Genomic DNA, 19,929 nt, shown 5'->3' with positions numbered 1-19,929 from the left:
GGAAATCAAAGTACATCACATCAACCCAATAACTTTATTCATAGCATAATTTGACTCCTTCAAACAACCCCAATAACTTGGTTAAACATAACTTCCCTTTCACAAAACCCTGTTGACTCTGCCTGATTGCCTTGAATTTATCAAAGTGCCCTTGCAACATTCTTAATAATAGCTTTGAACATTTTCCTATGAGAGATGTTAGGCTAACTGACCTGTCATTTCCTGCTTTCTGTCTCCCTCCTTCCTTGAGTGGGATTTACTTTTGCTATTTTCTAATCTAAGGAATTTTGAAAAATTAAAACCAGCACATCTACTATCTCACTAGCCACTTCTTCTAAGACACTGGGCTGAAGTCCATCCGGGCCGGGGGATAAACAGGCTGCAGCTTCAATAATTAGCTCAGTACCAATTCCCTGGTGAATGTAATTTTTCGGAGTTCATCCCTCCCTCCCATTTGCTGTCTTGCAGTTATTTCTGGGATGTTATTTGTGTCCTCTATAGTGAAAACCAATGTAAAATACTTGTCCTATATTAATCTGCCCCCCCCCCATTCTTTCCATTATCAATTCCCCAGATGCACTTTCTACAGGACCAACATTCACTTTATTAACACCTTCTGCTTTTATATTTCTAATTATCTTTCTCTCGTACTCTACTTTTCCCCTCATTATTCTTTTTGCCATTCTTTGCTGCTCTTCAAGTTCTGTCCAATTTTCAGACCTACTACCCATCTTTACACAATTATATGATTTTTCTTCAAGGGTGACACCGTTTCTAACTTTTTCATTTAGCAATGGATGGTGGGCCCTCCGCTTAGAATTTTTCTTTCTCAGTGGAATGTATCTATTTTGTGTACTTTGAAATGTCCCTTAAAATGTCTGCCACTGCACCTCTATTGACCTATCGCTTAACTTCATTTGCCAGTTCACTTCAGCTAGCTCTCGTTTCTCATAATTGTCCTTAAATTGAAAATACCAGTCTTGGATGCGCTCTTCGCTCCTTAAAACTGAATGTAACATTCAGCCATATTATGATCGTTGCTAGCTCGGGGTGCTTTCAATATGAGGTTATCAATTAATCCCATGTAATCTTTATTAGTGTCACAAGTAGGCTTACATTAACGCTGCAATGAAGCACGTCATTCGGGACTTGGGGAGGAAACCAGAACACCCGGGGGAAACCCACATAAACACGGGGAGAACATGCAGACATCGGTCTGCATTGACAGTGACCTAAGTCGGGAATCAAACTCAGGTCCCTGGCGCTGTGAAGCAACAGTGCTAACCACTGTGCTACCGTGCTGCCCAGTCTAGTACAGCCTGCTGTTGGTTGGTTTGAGATTATGTTGTTCTAAGAGACTATCCCCAAAACATCCTCATGAACTCCTCACCTATGGCAACTTTGCCCAACTGATTCTTCCTGGCTATATGCAGATTATAATCCCCCATGATTATTACTGTACCTTTCTTACAAATTCCATTGTATTTTTCTTTACGCTTTGTCGTATTGTGTGGTTACAATTATGTAGCCTGTACACCAGTCCCACAAATAACTTGTCCTTTCTCATCTCTAGTCAAACCGCTTCTACATCCTGGTTCCCTGAACTTGGGTCGTCCTCTCTAATGTGCGACACGAGCATTAATTGACAGAGCCATCCCTCCACCTTTTCCTAACTTCCTGTCCTTCCTAAATGTCACATACCCCTCAAAATTCAGGTCCCAATCTCTGTCATCCTGTAGTTGTGTCTCTAATGACTAACCGATTGTACTTGCATTCTCTTTGCATTTGCACAATCAGTTCATCTCTTTTGTTTGAATGCTACATATGTTTAGATGCAGAGCATTTAATTTTGTCCTTTTTTAAACTTTTTGTAGTATCGAGCCTTATCTGTTGATTTGTTATTCGGTTTGTACTTTCTGTTCCTTCCTGTTCCGGTCCGTTTATCATTTCTCATATTTGTATCTTTCTCGATTTGTCTCTATTCTTTGGTTTGACACATCTCCTTTCCCTCCACTATTTAATTTAAACCCCCTCTTCCCTAGTTATGTGGCTCGCTAGAATACCAGCCCAGCACTGATCAGGTGCAGACTGTCACAGATACTGTGGTCAGTACACCGGTGCCCCATAAACCGGAACCCGTGTTTCCTTCATCAGTCTTTGAGCCATGCATTAATTTCCCTAATCTTATTTACCCTATCCCAATTTGCAAATGGCTCTGGTAATAATCCAGAAATTATTGCCTTTGAGGTTCTGCTTCATCTCACTCCTTATATTGACTATGTAGAACCTCCTTCCTCATCCTGCCTATGCCTTTGGTGCCCACAGGAATCACAACTAGATCTCCCCTCCCCATCTCACTGCAAATTCCTCTCTAGCCCAGAGCAAATGTACCAAACCCTGGGATCAGGCAGACGACTGTCAATCCTCCTTGCTGTACTGTCCCCTACGCCACTACATTCCAAGAACAAAGAAAAGTACAGCACAGGAACAGGCCCTTCGGCCCTCTAAGCCTGTGCCGATCATGATGCCCTAACTAAAAAAAAACTTCTGCCCTTACTCAGTCTCTGTTCATGGACCCATCCAGATGCCTCTTAAATGTTGCTAATGTGCCTGCTTCCGCTCTGACAGCGAGTTCCAGGCACCCACCACTTTGTGTGGAAAAATATACCCCGCACATCTCCCTTAACCTTACCCCCTCTCACCTTAAACCTCTGCCCCCTGTAATTGACACTTCCACCCTGTCTATGCCTCTCAGAATTTTGTAGACCTCTATCAGGTCTGCCCTCAGCCTCCATCTTTCCAGTGAAAACTATCCTTGTTTATTCAACCTCTCCTCGTTTATTCAACCTCTACTCATAGCCAACACCCTCGAGACCAGGCAACATCCTGGTGAACCTTCTTTGCACTCTCTCCAAAGCTTCCACGTCCCTCTGATAATGTGGTGACCAGAACTGCACGCAATACTCCAAATGCGGCCTAACCGAGGTTTATGTAGCTGCAACATGATTTCCCAACTCCTGCACCCAATGCCCCGGCTGATGAAGGCAAGCATGCCATATGCCTTCCTAATCACCTTGGCCACCGGTGTTGCCACTTTTGGGGAGGTGTGGACCTGCAAGCCCAGATCTCTCTATGTTAATATTCCTCAAGGTTTGGCCATTTACAGTATAATATCTAGATTTGATCATTTTCCTCCAAAATGCATCACCTCGTAATTTTCCAGATTAAACTCCATCTGCCATTTCTGTGCCCAAGACTCCAATCTATCCATATCCTGTAGTATCCTCTGAGAATCTTCGGCACTGTCAGCAACTCCGCCAATCTTCATGTCATCCAGAAACTTACTAATCAGAACCCCACATTTTCCTCCAGATCATTTATATATACTACAAACAACAGAGGTCTCAGCACTGATCCCTGCGGAACACTACTAGCTAACATATCCAATCTGCAAAACACCCTTGCACCTCTACTCACTGTCTTCTTAATCAAGCCAGTTCTGTATCCATCTAGCCAGCCCACCCCAAATCCCATTTGATTTTAGTTTTTGCACCAGTCTATCACGTGGGACCTTGTCAAACGCCTTACAAAAATCCATATAAAATACATCCACATCCTTCCCGCATCAATTTTCTTTGTCATCGCTTCAAAACCTCAATCAAATTGGTGAGACATGACCTTCCCCAAACAAAACCATGCTGCCTGTCACTAACTCGTCCATTTTCCTCCAAATGTGCATGTATCCTGTCCTTCAGTATCTTTTCCAAAAACGTCCCCATCTATAATTTGGTGGATTATCCCTGCTTCCTTTCTTAAGGGAACAACATTGGCTATTCTCCAGTCCTCTGGAACCTCTTCTGTGGTCAAAGAGGATGCAAAGATATCTGTTAAGGTCCCAGCTATTTCTCCCCTTGCCTCCTGCAGGAATCTGGGATCGATCTCATCCGGTCCCAGGGACTTGTCTCCCTTAATATAATTTAGGATACTCAACACTTCTTTGATATATTGACATCCTCGAGTGTTCACACACCTATCCCTGACCTCAAGATCCATCATGTCCTTTTCCCTGGTGAATACTGCTACAAAGTACTCATTAAGGATTTTACCCTTTGTGCTCCCACCAGTTCATCCACCCTGCAGCCCCCACTCACACAAACAAGCTGAAAAAACCCTAAACCAGTCGGACAATTGCAGAGACTGACATTCTTGCCCTCTTGTGTACCTCAGCGGCAATCACACCCTCCTGTCCCTGACTACCTTCCAAATTAAAAAGACCCAATCCTGTGGTGTGTGACCACCTTCTGCTGCAGAGTTCCAGGTAACTGTCGCCCTCCCTGATGTGTTGCATTGTCAAGCTCAACCTCCAGCTCAATGACTCTTGAGATGGAGCTCCTCCAGCCCCAGGCACTTACAGCAGACAGGTTTGTCCTGTATCACACTGGTATCCGAGAGCTCCCACATGCTGCAACCATGAGATATCACCTGTCTTGCCATCCATTTGTTCTTTAATTAGTTTATTTAATTAATTCTTTATTTTCTTTTATGTATTTATTAATCCTGTGACAAATTCCTGTACTATTTTAAATCTTTGGAATAAAATAGACCTTGACCACTTACTGGATACTCAACAAACAGCTTTCTTCCCCTGTAGAAGGGCAGAACCCTCCAGGTAGGAAACGTGAGGGAGTACCTCCCTCCCTCCTCGCCGAGCTCCAGTGATGGTGCATTGAAAATATCTGTCTGGACTAGCTGAGGCCTGGACAGCAAAGGACAATTTCTTTAATTAACTAATTCCATTGTTGCCAGTGGAGCTTCCATCTCCCTGCTTATGCCCCTGGATGAAACTTGTCATTTAAACAGGACGTGCAATTAAATGTTAAATAGAAACAATATTAGATTTTTAGTAAGTTCAGTTTCCCTCAGTTCACCAAGCTCTCCCTTCTTTGAGGCCACACCCCAGCCTATAACCCCTTGATCTAATTATGTTCTGGGCAGTAATGGATGTTGCAATACAGTGCCCATTTAAGAAGAGCTCCTCGGAGAACATAGAACAATTCAGCACAGAACAGGCCCTTTGGCCCACGATGTTGTGCCGAACCTTTGTCCTGGATTAATCATAGATTATCATAGAATTTACAGTGCAGAAGGAGGCCATTTGGCCCATTGAGTCTGCACCGGCTCTTGGAAAGAGCACCCTACCCAAGGTCAACACCTCCACCCGATCCCCATAACCCCACCCAACACTTAAGGGCAATTTTGGACTCTAAGGGCAATTTAGCATGGCCAATCCCCCTAGAAGTGCATTTGATTTTTTTTCTTATCACTCGATGGCCTGATAAATGCTGCCAAAACAAATTTTTGTACTGAAGAAAGTGTCCTGGATGAGGGGGCCATTCCCTGTTTGAAAAATAAATTGGCGACAAAGCAACTCGTGATATAATGGACTGGGTCGGGTTGTGGATGAACAAAGTGCTCAGGTTGATTGTACATGTTGTTCTGTCCCTTTTCATGCATAATTCTGACATGTGTTCATCCATTTTAAACATTCTGCCTCGCTGGTACCGAGTCTGCATTGGATAATCTAATGAAATTGGATTACTCAGAAAAGCTCAGCCCTGCTTGCTCATGGCGAATTGACAGAAAATCTCCATTCACACTTTTCTAACCTGTCATCCTGCAGCTAGCTGTCTGGAGTGGATATCAGATTGTACTTATTAATTTCTGTTTAGAGCTATCAATTCATTTATTTTGTCTTGAATGCCTTGAATGCTATGTACATTCAGATACATAGCCTTTAGTTTATTATTTTATTATTTTTGTAGGCTCTAGCCTTATCTATTAATTTACTATTAGATTTGCACTCTCTATCCCTTCCTGCCACAGTCTGTTTATCATGCCCCATATGAATGCCTTTCCCTCTTGTCTCTAGTCTTTGATTTACCACATCTTCCCAAAACTGATCCCTTTCCCCCACTGTTTAATTTTAAAACCCTCTTCGTTGCGTTTCACTCCAATACTCATCTCAGCATTGTTCAGATGTAGACCGTCTCAACATTACTGCCCCCACTTACCCCTGTACTGATATGCCCTTTGGAGAACCCAATTCTCCCACAACAGCCTTCAAACCACACATTTATTTCTCTAATCTTATTTACCCTATGCTATTTTGCACAATTCTCAAAATTATTACCTTTGGGATTCTGCTTCATTTTGGTGCCATCTCCTCCTGATATGCAGAAGAACCTCCTTCCTGGCCTGAATGTAGGTGCCTACATGGACCATGACAATTAGATCTTCCCCCTTCCCTCTCCAGGTTCCTCTCCAGCCCAGAGCAAATAAATGTCCTAAACTTGGCACTGGGGAAGCACTACACCCTTCTGGACATTTTGCCTCAGAACGTTGTCAATCCCCCTCATACTGTTCCCTACTCCCACTACATTCAATTGCCCCCCCCCCCCCCCACTTGAATGGCTTCCTGTACCACAGTGCCATGGTCCATTAGCTCATTTAGGGATGAGGTTGAAATCAGATAGGTAAAAGTGGAACCAATTAAGGGCAATATGATTGGACTATACAGTGCAGGAGAGGCATTGGAGGATAATGGTTTGGTGAGCCATAATTAAAAGCTGCAGATGGACTAAGGAGGGATAATGCAGCAGAGTTATTCAAAATGTCTTTCATGCCTGGATAGGGCCATTTTGAAAGGATTTAAGCAGAAAGTTGCAAGGAATATGGGCATGGGTTTCAGACCCAACAAGTGGTTGCACGTAAGGACAGATAAAGTATGGGCTATTTGAAGAGCAGTGTGATGTAAAGGGATGGGGGACAGTGCCAGACTATTGACTATAGTTTGGCATCTTGTTTCTCAGTAGCAAAGACATTATTCTTCTTGGCCCCTCTATCAACATATACATGCCACAGTGAAGACACCAGACTAAGCAGACCAAAATGTGTATACAACTTGTCTGATATGAAGATGGTTAAACTGGGAAAATCAACAAGGATAATTTATGAAAATGTTTGGCTGCTTGGGGAACTGAAACATTTGCAGTTTCATCTGGCAGGATGTCCAGCTCCAGGCATGGCCATCTGGACAAACCAGCTTCTGTCCTGAAGGAAATGCTAATCTAGTGCCACCTAGTGGCATGTCAAAATGACAGTTCTGTTTTGTATTCATTGTCAGTGAAGGGAAGGGTATAATGGTTAATGGGAACCAGAGCAGCAGGTCAGCATGTGAGGAGAAGGTAGTGGTTAATAGAATGAACAGGCAGGGCCAGTGTAACGACCATGGAGGGGTAAGGAAACGTAAAAAATTAAAATGTAAAGTGACTGCAGGAGTTGGGCATGAGGCCGAGTGGTATCAGAGATTAATGAAGCACTCTCTATCCCTTCCTGCCACAGTCTGTTTATCATGTCCCACATGAATGCCTTTCTCTCTTGTCTCTAGTCTTTGATTTACCACATCTTCCCAAATCTGATCCCTTTCCCCCACTATTTAGTTTAAAAACCCTCTACTTGGTTGGCGGTTCACTCAAATGTGTGAAAAGTGTAGTGCACAGGAAAATCCTCCAAGGGACAGACCAATCAGTGGGACCTATTTAGAAACCTTGTACCTTGTATTCGGAATAAGATCAATGAGCTGACGGCACAAATAGAGATAAATGGGTATGAGGCTGTTTGGTGAGGATCACTGAAACATGGTTGCATGAGGACCGGGACTGGGAGTTAAGTGTCCAAGCGTACTCCGTATTCCGAAAGAATAGACAGGATGGAACAGGAGGTGGAGTTGCTTTATTGGTTAAATAAGTCCATTTATTCAATACCGTCTCCCTAGAGATGGTTATTGCACTAAGTTCCTCTCCATTAACTGCAGTTCTTGGAAATTTTTTATTATCCTCCACTGTGAAGACAGAGGCAAAATAATGGTTCAGTGTCTCCGCCATCTCGGTGTTCCTCATTATTACCTGACTAGCATCGTCCTCTAAAGGACCAACACTTACTTTACCTATACTCTCCCTCTTTATATACTTATAGAAGGTTTTAGTATCAGTGTTCACGTTTTTTGCTAGTTTCCTTTCATAGTTCATCTTCACTTTCTTGATTCAATTTTTTGCAGCTTTTTGCTGAACCCCAAGGTTCTCCGAATACTGCAGCTTACCACCAGCTTTTGCAGAATGGTGGGCCCTAACTTTTGCCTTTATGTTCTTTTATTATTCCTCTTCCTTGCAGGAATATACTTTAATTGAGAGGTGTTTAATATCGTCCTGTACATCCACCATTGTTCCTCAACTATCCTACCCTCAATGATTTGTGCCCAGTCTACTTGGGCCAACTCTTTCCTCAGGCCTGTCTAATTACCTATGCCGAACGTTAAAACTCTAGTACGGCACTCTGTCCTCTCTCGCTCAATCTGAATTTGAAATTCGAGCATGCTGTGATCACTCCTTCCAAGAGGATCCTTAACAACAAGACTATTTATCAATCGTTCTTTGTTACATAATACAAAATGTAAATAGCCTACTCTCTGGTTGGCTCCTTCACATATTGCTCTAAGAAACAATAGAGCATTTCTTCAGGATTACCATTATTTCCCATCTATTGGGTGAATTCTGATCTGTTAAATATCTGAAGTTTTGGATGGTAACTGATAGAAAACCTGAAGTGTGGCTCTCTGGAAATCCCAATCTCGCAACAGGGAGTTCTAATCTATTTTCAGAAAGTGTGTCTTGCTTGTTCTGCTTTTTAACCATGCCATGGTGTGTATGAAACAAACAAGGAAACATGTTGTCTTGGTAAATGGGAAGGAATGTTTCACACCTCCATTCTGTAGTTAGCCTGTCAGTCTACAAAAGAAATGCAGTGCATGAAACTGTTTGGTTTGTACAGGAAATTGAGCTATTTAAAGAAAGATTGAGAACCAGTTTCATTTCAAAGCAGTACTTCTGCTTTTAAGGCGATAATAAAATATTGGTGCTGCAAATACTTTAGTAATGTTCATACAGATACTTGTGTCAAAACAGTTGCGCTTTTGCGAGCACAAGAGAACTGCCTGCCTTGTGTGCCTAATTGGGAGTCCAGATGGGGAATAATTGCATTTCTCATCAGTAAATAAAAGAGCAACTACGCTATTAATGCTCCTGTTTGCACGATGTATGCTAAATTTCTCCACATGTTTGTTGGAGAAATGGTATGGGGAACAGCAGTATGCTAGTGTTTCTTGACCCTTATCCTAGATGTTAAAATTGTATATAGAACCATAGAAAAGTTACAGTTCATAAGGAGGCCATTTTGTCCATCTTGTCCATGCCAACCCAAGGGAACCCAGGTACACTTTCTGATCCCACTTTCCTGCACCTGGCCCATAGCCCTGTAGCTTACTGCATGCGCAGATCCAGCTACGTTTTAAATTCAGGCAGCGAATTCCAGACATCCAATACCCTCACTGTAAAGTTTTTTTCTATTGTTCCCTCTACACCTCCTATCTTGAATCTATGTCCCCTGGTTCTAGGCTGGCACAGTGGTTAGCGCTGCTGCCTCACAGAGTTAGGGACCCGGGTTCAATTCCGGTCTTTGGTGACTGTGTGGAGTTTGCATGTTCTCCCCTGTGTCTGCGTGGGTTTCCTCCGGGTGCTTTGGTTTCCTCCCACAGTCCAAAGATGTGCAGGTTAGGTGGATTGGCCATGCTAACTTGCCCCTTAGTGTCCAACGGTTAGGTGGGGTGGAGGTAGGGCTAGTTAGAGTGCTCTTTCAGAAGGTAGGCACAGACTCAATCGGCCAAATGGACTCCTGCACTGTAAGGATTCTATGGTTCTTCTTTGAATTATCCACCAAGGGAAACAATTTTATCCTGTCCACTATATCGTTTCCCCTCATAATTTTGTTCACCTCAATTAAGTCACCCCTCAGCCTTCTTTGTTCCAAGGAAAATAACCCCAACCTATCCAATCTCTCCTTGTAGACACACTTTTCCAGCCCTGGCAACATACTTCTAAATCTCCTCTGCTCTCTCTCCAGAGCAATAACGTCCTTCCTGTAATGTGGTGACCAGAACTGCACACAATACTCCAGTTGTGACCTCACCAGTGTTTTATACAATTCCAACATTATATCCTTACTTTTATATTTTATACCTCTGCCAATGTAGGAGAGCATTCCATATGCTTTCTTAACAAACCTGTCTGCTTGAACTGCTGCCTTTAGGGACCTGTGTACCTGTACACCAAGAACTCTCACTCCATCTACCCCTCTTGGTACATTCCCATTGATTGTGTACTCCCTACAAATATTTGACCTCCCTAAATACATGACCTCCCACTTCTCTGTGTTAAAATCCATCTGCCACTTTATCACCCACTCCACCAGCCCATCTATCTTGTTTTGGAGATTATAGCTATCCTCTACACTGTCCACCACTTGACCAATTTTTGTGTTGTTTGCAAATTTCCCAATCATGCTCCCCATGTTCACGTCCAAATTGTTAACATACAACACAAACAGTAAGGGCCCCAACACCGAGCCCTGTGGAACACCACTTGAAACAACTAAAGGCAGCTATCAACCCTTTATTTCCTGTTACGAAGCCAACTTTTTATCCAGTTTGCCACATTACCCTGTATCCCATGGGCTTTGACTTTTTTTGACCAATTAGCCATGTGGGACTTTGTCAAATGCCTTGCTAAAATCCATTTACATCACATCCACTGCACTACCTTCATCAAGTCTTCTTGTCACTTCCTCAAAGAATTCAATCAAATTTGTGAGGCAAGACCTTCCTGCAACAGTATATATTTATGTTTGTCTGTATTGTGCAAAACTTGTGTAAGTTTTTTTAACTAAAATTAATACTGTGCCTTAAACAGTCCAATTAGAAAGGAGGCACTGCTGTACTTGGTTCTTGGGAATGAGGTGGGCCCAGTCGATCAAGTGTCATTAAGCGAATATTTAGGGACCGCCGACTTTGTATCGGAAGGTTTGGGCTGAGAACAATGTTTATGACAGATTTTGGTAGAAAATAGAATTGAGAAGCAGGCTGACCTGGAAGATTCAGAGGGGATGTGAAAAAGCAGATAAAAGAAGCAAAGAATATGAAATGAGATTGGTTGTCAGCATGAAAGGGAATCCTAAAGTTTTCTATATATAAATAGTGAAAGGATGGGAAAAGAGGAATAGGACTGATTCAGGGCCAAAAAGGGAATTTGCACATAGAGACAGAGCGCATATCTGAAGTATTAAGTGAATATTTTGCACGTCTTTAACCAGGCCATGGTAAAAGAGAGAGTAATTCGGACAATTAGATGGGCTGCCTACGTAGATAAGGCACCAGGGCCGAATGAGATGCGACGAAGGGTACCGAGAGAAGTGAGTGGTAATTGTGGAGGCATTGGCCATAATTTCTCAGTCTTTCCGAGACTCGGTAAGACTAGAGAATTGAAAATGTTACACCTTTGTTCAAAAACGGGCATAAAGATGAGCCCTGCTGCTACAGGCCAGTCAGTTTAACTTCTGGGATGGCAAAACTTTTAGAAACAATGATTGGGGGGGCAACATTAATAGTCAGATGATAAAATGCAGGTTAATTATGGAACACCAGCAAGGATTTGCTTCGGGGAAAGCTTGTTTAACTTGCTGGAGTTTTTTGCAGAGGTAAGAGGGTGTTGGTAAGGAAAATGTGGTTGATGTGGTGTACGTGGACTTTCAAAAGATGGGGGTTACGTTGAACTTGTCAGTTTAGGCTGCCCCACTTTAGGAAGGATGTGGAGGCATTGGAGAGTGGTTCCAGGGTTGGAAAACTTCAGTTATGAAGATAGATTTGAGAAGTTAGGACTGTTTGCCGAGGAGGAAAGAAGGCGGTGAAGAGATTTGATATAGTATTCAAAATAATGAGAGGTCTGGACAGAGCAGATAGGATTATACTTTTCCCACTGGTGAAAGGATCAAGAACAAGAGGGCGCAGATTTGAAGTGAAACAACAAAAAGCAACACGAGAGAAAAAGGTTTCGCGCAGTGAGTGGTCAAGGTCTGGAATGCACTGTCCGAGTGTGGTGGAGGCAGGTTCAACTGAAGCATTCAAAATGGAATTGAATGTTATCTGAAGAAGATTGTGGGGAGAAATTGGGGAGGGGGAGGGGAGGTGAATGGCATTAGTGAATTGCTCATTCGGATAGTCGGTGCAGACACCTTGGACCAAGTAGCCAGCTCCTTTAACATAACAATTCAGTGATTCAATAATGCTGTAGCCATACCTGTGGTTCATCAGTTTCTATTGGATTGCAGTGATTCTACCAATAGATGCTGACGAGCATTTAAAAAGGAACATTATATTTTCCTGTTTTCAAAATAAGTGACTAATTAACCATCGTCCACAAAGGACCATAGATAACCTCTCAGCAATTAACTTCTTGATTTGAAAAAACAACTTCCTTTTAATTTTCCCCAATATACCTAAGCAATGAGGCTTTATAGTCTTAGACAGTCCAGATAATGCATTGTTCATCTCTTTTATAATGTTTTTTTTTGAATGGTAGAATGCTTTTGGCCTGTTAGAACATCTTTTCCCAAAGGCAGAGGAGTCTAGAACTAGAGGGCATAGGTTTAAGGTAAGAGGAGAGAGATACAAAAGAGACCAGATGGGAAATTTCTTCTCACAAGGTGATGAGCATCTGGAACGGGCTGCCAGCAGCAGTGGTAGTGGCGGGTATGGTTTTGTCTTTTAAAAAGCAGTTGGAGGGGTGGCGCAATGGTTAGCACTGCTGCCTCACGGCGCCGAGGTCCCAGGTTCGATCCCAGCTTTGGGTCACTGTCCATGTGGAGTTTGCACATTCTCCCCGTGTTTGCGTGGGTTTCGTCCCCACAATCCAAAAATGTGCAGGGTAGGTGGATTGGCCACACTAAATTGCCCTTTAATTGGAAAAAATGAATTTGGTTCTCTAAATTTAACAAACAAAAGCAGTTAGACAGTTACACGGGCAGGGTGGGTATTGAGGGGCATGGGCCAAATGAGGGCAAGTGGGTCGAGCTTAGTGATAGAAACTGGGGAACATGGACAAGCTGGGCCAAAGGGCCTGTTTCCATGCTGTAAACATCTATGACTCTGACTTGCTATAGGTAAAAAGATAAAATCGCCATAGTCCCAGATAACCATACGCTGCTTTCTCCTTTGAAAGGGAGAGCTGGCTGGTGGTGATTTAACCTGAGGATCACCACACCTCTGGCGAGGGGCAAGGTTGAGAAGGCAGAGCCTTCATGGTAACCCTGCTGGCCTCGCTCTGCATCAGAAACCAGCTGTCCCGCCCACTGAGCCTAACTGGCTGTGGGCAACAACAACACAAGATCATTGAGGATTTAACGGCTGTAAAGCATTTCATGTCAGACCAAGAGGTCCCAAGTTCAAATCTGAGAAGGTTATAAGGATTCTGTGTCAGTTGGAACATAAAGGAAGTGGGGATATTCTGCATGACTTCCTGTTTTCAGACATGCTGTGGAATTTCAGTTTTAGTGGTCAGAAAGGTCAAGGACTCAAAACATTCTGTAAATTGTCGAGACAATTCTCTATCACAGACCACCATCTTCCACAACTGTCCGCCTCCGCACCAACCTCATGCCATCTACAACTGAAACGGTCATTTTGTCTTTTTTCTGCCCACAGCTTTATTTACTCCACCGATGTCTTGATCTGCCTTCCATCTGCTACTGTCCATAAATTTCAGTTTATCCAAACCATTACTGCCCACATCATATCCCAGATCGTGTTCCATTCTTCAATCACTCCTCACTGACCTACGTTGATCCTGAAGGAACAGCAATTATAAATGCGTAGCTCCGACAAGTCCAGTGATATGTACTTGTACAGCATCTTAAAAATACTGGGAATAGGATTGAGAAGAACTTCGGGAAGTCATGGAAGAGATGGAGAAACTAGGGACAGCAGATTTAGGGTTAGGGTGGGAGCAAGATTGGGGAAACGTTTTAGCCAGTTCGGCAAAGGGAGAAGTGAAGCAGTAGTGACAGCTGAACAAATGATCTCCATATTGGTGATATATTCAAAAGCTTCTCGTGCTTGTTGGAGGTGAGGATGGGAAATAAGGAAGAGAGATTTAAGGGAAGTGGTTGAGAGGAGAGAGAGTGAGTCTGGGAGTTACCTTGGACCTCCAGATGATCCAAGCAGAGTGGCCAGTTTCAACAGAAACTCTGCTTTCGGCAATGGAGAGCACCAGACTTGCGAGAGACACTCTGGGAGCAGAGAATAAAGGGAGCCTGAGGCTCTGGGCCCTCACCCACCTTTGGACTGAAATTTAAATAACTTAAAAAGGTAACAGTTAGGGAACAAAGCTAAGAGGATAAAGGAGTAAAGAAAAGGTGAATCTAAGAGCAGAACCAGGTGGTTAAAAGACTGTAAAAAGCAGAGTGCAGGCTTCCAACTCCTGAGTACAGCTGGGTAGGTAATTGTTGAGACATCATTCTGTGATTCAGTGTAAGAAATATGTTCTATATAAAACAAAGAGCAGAGAGGAAGGGCCCCAGTTGACATTGTTTGATATTAAAAGGATTAATTAAGGGGCAAGACATGCCACCAGAGCTCCAAGCCGTGGTCTGCTCTTGCTCCATGTGGGAGAGCAGGAAGGTTTCCAGTTGCTGGGCCCAGCATGTGTGCAGGAAGTGTCTCCAGCTGCAGCTCCTGGAAGTCCGGATTTCGGAGCTGGAGCAGCGGCTGGGGACACTGGAACATCCGCGAGGGTGGAAAGTACCTTGGATAGCATGCATAGAGAGGTGGTCACTTCACAGGCTCCGACTCCACAGGCAGGAAGGAATTGGGTGACCTCCAGGCAGAGCAACAGGACTAGGCAGTGCAGGAATCTCCTGTGGCTATTCCCCTGCAAAACAGATATACTGTTTTGGATATTGTTGAGGGGAATGGCCTCTCGGGATAACAGCAGCAGCAGCCAAATTTGTAGCACCCCAGTTGGCTCTGCTGTGCAGAAGCGGGAGCAAAAGGTGTGGAAATGCAATAGTCATACAGGATTCAATTGTGAGGGGAATCGATAGACCTTTCTGTGGCTGCAAAAGAGACTCCAGGATGGTATGTTGCCTCCCTGGTGCTACGGTCAAGGATGTCTCGGCAGTTGCAGGACTTCTGAAGGGGGAGGTTGAACAGCCAGTGGTTGTGGTACATGTTGGTACCGACAACACAGATAAAAAAAGGGATGAGGTCCTAAAAGTCGAATATCGGGAGCTAGGAAGCAAGTTTAAAAAGTAGAACCTCAAGCTAGTCACTAGAGGAGGAATTTCCAGAGTGTGTACGGGATGGTTTTCTTGACCAATATATTGAGGAACCAACAAGGGAACACACCAACTTGGACTGTTGCGCAGTAAGAAAGGATTAGTTTACAAACTGATGCTGAGAGAACCTTTGGGGATGAATGACCATAATGTGAAAGATCCGAGACTAGGGTCCTGAATCTCAATCAATGTAACTATGATGGCCTGAGACATGAGCTGGTTATGAGAGACTGGGAAACATTACTGAAAGGAAGGACAATGGGCAGGCAATGGCAGGCATTCAAGGAACGGATAGATGAGCTCCAAATGTTGATTACTCCTATTTGGTGCTAGAGCAGAAAGGGAATTGAGGCCAAACCATGGCTTACAAGGGAAATTAGAGATAGCAGTGGATTCAAAGAAGAAGCATATAAATTAACAACAACATTCGGCAAAAGGAGTGAAATGAAATGAAAATCGCTTATTGTCACAAGTAGGCTTCAAATGAAGTTACTGTGAAAAGCCCCTAGTCGCCACATTCCGGCGCCTGTCCGGGGAGGCTGTTACGGGAATTGAACCGTGCTGCTGGCCTGCCTTGGTCTGCTTTCAAAGCCAGCTATTTAGCGGACCAAGGGGCTGATTAAGAAGGGGAAAAATAGAGTTTGAAAGTAAGCCAGCCAGGAACATGTGTAAAAAGAAAAAGATTGACAAAAATGAATGTGGGCCACTTACAGTCAGAAACAGGGGAATTTATAACTGGGATCAAAGAAATGGCTGAAGAATTAAATTTGTACTTTGCTTCTGTCTTCACAAAGGGTCATAGTTTGAGGGCAAGGGGTAAACCTTTTAGGACTGAGATGAGGCAAAATTACTTCACCCAGAAATTGGTGAATCTATGGAATTTGGTACCACAGAAAATAGTTGAGGCCAAAACCGTGTGTGATTTCAAGAGGGAATGGCTTACCCCTTCTATTTTCAATGCATGTTTCTATTTAAGACGGTACTTAACCTGGTTAAACCAGATCTTGTGTTGGACAGCTGAGCTCATTCTGGCAATGGATGGTTCTGCCTGTTTTACAACAGAAATGGTCATGTGTACACACCTTGGACTTGATGAATTAAAAATGGGCAAAACAGAATTGACCAGGATGAGGGATGTAGCTTTCACTGGGATGAAGGCATTGATAGTGGAGGTGAGAAAGTGATTAGTGTACATGAGCTGTTGGCGATATTGTGGCGAGTGCTGTGCATAAGATTAAACAGTTTCTAAGATTTTTTGTGCAGTACGGTAGCACAAGTGATTAACACTGTGGCTTCACAGCACCAGGGTCCCAGGTTCGATTCCCCGCTGGGTCACTGTCTGTGCAGAGTTTGCACGTTCTTCCCGTGTCTGCGTGGGTTTCCTCCGGGTGCTCCAGTTTCCTCCCAACGTCCAAAGACATGCAGGTTAGGTGGATTGGCCGTGATAAATTGCCCTTAGTAACCAAAAAAGGTTAGGAGGGGTTATTGGGTTATGGGGATAGAGTGGAAGTGAGGGCTTAAATGGGTCGGTGGGGACTTGATGGGCCGAATGGCCTCCTTCTGCACTATGTTCTATGTTCAGTAGCTGCAGAAGGAAGTTAATTGAAAGGGGGAGGAACATATGTGTTTAGGGTTGTGAGGAAATGGACAGAAATGGCGTAGCAGTGATCAAAATCTTGGAAGTACTTGGGAAGCAGTTTGAGAGAGTGAGCGTGTGTAAGGGAATAAAATGGAGATTTAAGGATGGGAGGGAAGTGAGTTTGGAGGAGAAGGCAGAAAAGGAGCTGAGATGCTTGAAATCGCCAAAAATTAAGGAATACTGAGGTTGAAGGAGGATAAAAGAGAAGAATACTTGGGTGTAAAACTTGGTTTTATGACACCAGGAGATTATTATTTAGGTTACAGCCACTGTGGATGACTTCTTGAGCAGCAACTATTCTGTCAATAGTGATAAGATACTGGGAGTTTTTTTTTAAATTAGTGCAGAGATCTTCCAGCTCTCCAGAATAACAATTTTATTTTAACAGCCATTATTTTATTATTTATTTTTGAAGGCGTACCTTGCAGGTGTTCTGTGATGTGCAGCATTTCCCCTTGTGCCTGGAATTTTTAATGTCCATTGAGGCATTTAAGTCAATTTGATATCAGCTGAACTATAAGAGAGTTTACTGGGTTTCTTTATATGTTCTTGTGGTTATATTTTTGAATGGCATTTGTGAATTCTGAACATTTTGCTTCTGCTCTTATTAATGCCATTTTATTTACATCTTCTTTCTTCAGGGTATAGATGTGACCAAGGTAGAAGTAGCTGGTCGGAAGGCCATTCACTTTGCAGCAGATTGTGGTCAGCTTGAGGTTCTGGAATTCCTGATTCACATGGGAGCAGAGATTAACGTGAGTTAGATATATGCCAATAATCTGAATGTCTGTCTGTCAAGGGTCATGATGGCAGTGGTTGGTCTGGCCATCCTTCTTTAAACAAATACTCCTGTTGCAGTTGTCAATCTTTCTGTACCTTTTTTTTCTGATTTAAGCATTCAGATGTTTTTCCAGTTTTCAAATTATTTCCAATTTTCATTGGATTCTGCACTATTCAATTATTAAAATGTTTTTCTAATTTATTTAAAACCTATGTCCTGTCATACATTTGCATAATTACATGTTTTACATGTATGGGCATTTTGTACGGTCGGGATTACCCCACAACCCTCACCACACACCTTCCTGCCCACCTTCTGCTCTCAGTGTTTGGATAGAGCACTGGATATAGTTCAATAAAATCCTCAAATAATGCACAATGTTAATGACCAACATTGTTTTATACTCAAAATGCAAATTTAAAAAGTTAATTAAACTAAAGGACGAAGTTGCCAGGCCCAAATGGTATGTAACCTCGAGCACAGAAGTTTGGATAGAAGCTGACTGAGGCTGTAAGCAAAATTTTCCAAAAATGTTTATGATCGGGCACGAGAGCTGATTTTCAGTCTGCCGGCCAGAAGCACGTGATCAGAAATTTAGAGTGCGTTGTCCATATACATTTCAATAGCCAAAAAATTGTGGCGAAGTGCCTCTGAATTTCTGACCAGGGTGCCTACCTATATTGGAGATTGGAAAATTTGCTTTGTGATGCTGAAGGTGTGGAAGGTGCCAAGAGTTCCTTACTCTTTGGGAAAGGGATGTACCAGGAAATTATAGACCAGTTAATGTTACTCAAATCTTTGATATTTGGTCCCGCAGTGAACAGTAAATGCTGAGTTATTTAGTATATTTAAGACTAAGATCATTAGATCTTTTGGGTACTAAAGACATTAAACAATATGGGGACACTACGGGAAGAGGTAGAGTCTGTTGAATAGCAGAGCAGGCTCAAAGGGCCAAATGCCCTAGTCCAGCTCCTATTTCCTGTGTTCTGATTCAAGTAGGAAGCTCCAGCTTCAGAGCTGCCTTAGACGAGGTGTGCTGGCTGACTGCTTTCTTTGTTGCAAGATGTCTATGATTTTAAATAGGAAGCTATGTTAGGCCAAAATAGTACATTGGATAGCTGCATTGCAGACACCGTTTTAAATTAAAACTAATGAGTCATGATTTCTCTGATGTTCTGGCAGTGTGGAGTGTATTTGCATTGAATATAAAAGGCACACAATGGGATAGTGCCAGCATGAGCCTTGTTATCATTTTAAGCGTTTAGTGCCAAGTCCACCTAAAGAGCTACGTGATTAATCCACTGTTTTGACATAATGATGATGACTTATTTTAATGATAAAGAGGGCTTTCAGGGGGACGTCAGAATGCACCTCTTCACACAAGGTGTAATGGAAATTCTGAAACGCTCTTTCCCCCAAAACATTGTAGAGACTAGTCGATTACAAAACTAAAGTTGATAAATATTTGTTAGGTAAGAGTATTAAGGGTTTCTAACCAATGCATAAAAATATGGTTAAAATATGGATCGACCATGAATAATTGAATATTAGAGGGGCTGAATGGCCTCCTTGCAATGTTAAAAATTAATGCTTTTAAAAAAACAGTTAATTGATTATCACTAGCCTTTCACAGATGAATTATGTCTTGTAGTTTGTAGAATACATTATAAAGCATTAGCACCTGATGAGGCAGTTTTCACAGCAAAACTTGATGAGATAAAAAAGACTTGGTAATTTCACTGCATTGGGTTATTAGCCGATTTTCACACCTGGATAAAACATAGGAATTAGGAGCCGAAGTAGGCAATTCGGCCCCTCGAGCCTACACCGCCATTCAATCAGATCATGGTCCCAAATCCACCTCCCTACCTGTCCCCCATATCCCTTTAACCCGTTTTTAATCACATAATTATAAACAATTATAATATGTCTGCATTGATTTTGATCGACCTGAATTCTAGAGCAAATTCTGGATTCAAAGATATAAAGTGAATACTGCTGTTCAAGAAAGGAATTAGAGAAAACAGAACTATATAGACAAGTTACTTTGACATCAGCAATACAATAAATACTTGAATCTGTTATTAAGGAGGTGATAACAGGGACTTGGAATATCACAATATGATTTTCTTTTATTTATGGGATGTGGGCGTCGCTGGCCAGGCCAGCATTTATTGCCCATCTCTGAGGACATTTAAGAGTCAATCACATTGCTGTGGATCTGGAGTTA

The 19,929-nt window shown here is 42.7% G+C and overlaps 1 protein-coding gene across 1 annotated transcript in view; it reads left to right on the top strand.

Annotated features, from left to right (window-relative positions):
- The window catches only part of mtpn (myotrophin), a 96,255-nt gene that overhangs the window by 34,183 nt on the left and 42,143 nt on the right, over positions 1 to 19,929 (top strand). The window contains exon 2 of the mRNA XM_072485360.1: positions 17,557 to 17,670. Coding sequence (XP_072341461.1) covers positions 17,557 to 17,670 — 114 coding nt within the window. The remainder of the gene's footprint in view (positions 1 to 17,556; positions 17,671 to 19,929) is intronic.

The sequence above is a fragment of the Scyliorhinus torazame genome, chromosome 19, assembly GCF_047496885.1.
Source record: "Scyliorhinus torazame isolate Kashiwa2021f chromosome 19, sScyTor2.1, whole genome shotgun sequence".
Taxonomy (NCBI): Eukaryota; Metazoa; Chordata; class Chondrichthyes; order Carcharhiniformes; family Scyliorhinidae; genus Scyliorhinus; species Scyliorhinus torazame.
Note: the sequence above shows the minus strand (reverse complement) of the source record. Positions and strands in the feature narration are given on the sequence as shown.